The sequence below is a fragment of the Empidonax traillii genome, unplaced genomic scaffold (assembly GCF_003031625.1).
Source record: "Empidonax traillii isolate 1590-97213 ecotype Southwest subspecies unplaced genomic scaffold, ASM303162v1 scaffold6853:size5596, whole genome shotgun sequence".
Lineage (NCBI taxonomy): Eukaryota > Metazoa > Chordata > Aves > Passeriformes > Tyrannidae > Empidonax > Empidonax traillii.
In genome coordinates, this window is record NW_020962046.1 from 1 (window position 1) to 2,532 (window position 2,532).

General features: G+C 42.3%; 1 protein-coding gene across 1 annotated transcript; it reads right to left on the reverse strand.

The window, feature by feature from the left end:
- Positions 1-235: 235 nt before the first annotated feature.
- LOC114073532 (receptor-type tyrosine-protein phosphatase epsilon-like) lies at positions 236-2,193 on the reverse strand (the record flags this gene model as incomplete). The annotated part of the gene is made up of 3 exons (XM_027911267.1): positions 236-372; positions 1,677-1,750; positions 2,004-2,193. Coding segments are annotated over 3 exons (401 nt in total), but the record flags the coding sequence as incomplete, so codon positions are not given.
- Positions 2,194-2,532: the final 339 nt, after the last annotated feature.

The window sequence follows — 2,532 nt, forward strand, 5'->3', positions numbered from 1 at the left end:
AACACCTTCCTCAAATGTTACCAAGTGTCAAACAGTTCATATAATACCAATTTAACATCATAATGCAGTTAAACTCCAGATTTTGTCCAGATAAGGGGTGACCACACACTCTCAGTGCTGAGGCACTGAGACACCACCACCAAACACTCAGAAGAAATAATAATATTTGCAGACATTTTTGTTCCACTCCCCTCTTTTGACTCTCAGTCTGTCTAACCCATGTGTGAGAACTTACATTAAACTCCTCCCTGAAGAGCTTCCCTTCGTCTGCCGAGCGTATCCGGATTTCCTCCTCCAGATTTTCCACCGGAATAGGAAAATACTTCTTTGGGCCGGAGGGAGACCTGCTGAGCAACATGACCCGTTGCTGTTCTGTCAGGACAAGGGAAGGGCATGTTAAAGGCACGTCCAGAGCAACAGAGACCAAGATATTTCCAACTACAGATTCCTCTTTAAGCCGGAAGATGCCAAACCAAACTTCTCACATGAGGCTTCAGCCGGTGATAAAATTGACTTAAAGGAAATAAAAAAACCAAATCATAAGCCAAGTAGTTGCTTTGAGAACTTAATAATATCAAGAAGAACCTGGTGAAATGAATGGTTTCTGTATTAGCACTGGATTAAAATGTGACCAAGAAAAGGAGAAAGTTCACTCTGCTGACAGAGAGCAGGGACAGCTTTTGGCATCTATCATCAAAGAGATGCTGTGAGATACTTTCACTTGTGAAGGGGAAATAAAAATAATTTTAAAAAAACCCCTATCTTTAACTTGGTAGCCACCAGAAACTCTGCACCAAGACTGGTTGCTCCTGTTTTCAAGCTCCAGCAGAGCAGGAAGCTGAAGGGTATATTTAGAGGTTTGACTCTCCCTCTGACTGCCACCCCGTTTTACCCACTTGTTAGGTCGCACATAGCCCAGTGGGACTTCCACAGAGCACAGATTGATTATTTTTATCATCAAATTTATCGTTTTTCTCTTGGTTATGGCTAAAATAACTTGTCCAGCCTCTCTGTGTTTATGGGGTTTGAGCTGAGCCCCACAGAGTGATGCACCCACGGGGCTGCTCAGGCACAGAAACAATTATAAAACCAGAGGAAAACATTTTGAACTCTCTTATTTTTGTGCCATTAGTTTAAAAACTGCCCTATTTCAGCCTCTTGCTTTATCTTCACATTCAGGAACCAGCCAATAATTTCACAAAGAGTTAAGGCCCCTTTTTTCCGCATTTGAAGAAGAAATTCTGCAATTCTTTCTCTAAATACAAATATCAGTGTCAGAAACCTGGACCTCAGCTGGCATCCTGCTAAAACCTCTATAAAGAGCCCAAAAATCATTTACAAAGAATCATTTACTGTATCACAACCTAAAGTGAATATTCTCTAGAACCAAAAACTGAAAGTTAAGACCATATATAGACATATTTAAATATGGATCTCTATTCCAAGGCCAGTTTGGACAGGGCTGGGAGCAACCTGGGCTAGTGGAAGGTGTCCCTGCCCATGGCAGGGGTGTGGAACAAGATGAGCTTTAATGTCCTTCCAATTTGGGATTCTATTTTTTTGAACTATTTTATACTATTTTAAACCAGAAATATAAGCAGACAGAAGTAAATTATTTTGAACTAGAGAGCCAGGGCGTGTGCGCACAAACAAACTGCAAGCAAATCTCTCCATACCTTGCTCTTCCAGGATCCCGTTCGGCATCTTTTTGTCCCCGGAGGTCACGACAGCTTTCCTGTGTCTCCTGAACCTGAAACACGGACAGCAAGTCACCTGAGCAACACTGCTGGTAGGCAACCAGAGTTCTCCCCACACCATTATTTCACCAACCATGTAATTCTAGAGAAACTCTTTCTGTTCATCTTCCCCGTGGCCACAGCCCGTGGTCTGCGCTGGAGGTTCTGCCTCTCCCCGCGCGTCTTTCGCTTCCTCGTGAGGTCACATCGAAACAGGGCTGAGCTGACTTCAGCCTGCACAGCACCCCCCCACACACACACACCTACCTGAAAAAATACCCAACCAGCACCAGGAAGATGATGACAACCAGGCCCAGAATCAGCAGAGAAGTGAGCAGGTCCTTGTGCAAGTTGTTCTCTTCGGTGGAATCTGTGGATGGAACATAACATGAAATATTGACACAGGCTTCCTCAGCTGGTACAAAAACTGTGCCCGAGGCATCAAAGATCTGTGGTTCTACACAATGATCAAAATTATTTTACTTTGGCAAAGCTCAACATGAAAATTCACTATTTTTTTTTTTTTACAATTTCTCTTTTTCTTCCCTCCTTTTTCAACTTTTCAAGCTCAGCTTGAAAGTTCAATTTTTTTTTTTACATTTCCTCTTCCCCTCCCCCCCCCATTTTTCTTAAGAACTGAATCATCTCCTGCTGAGAAAAATCAAGGATATTTTTTTTCGAATGATTGGTTAAGCAAAGAATTTACCTGTTCTCAGAGAAAGTTGAACAGGTATAAAGGTTTTAAGCTGAATTTGAAGCCTATTAAAGGTTTGCTGAAGTGCCCTTATGTGCATCA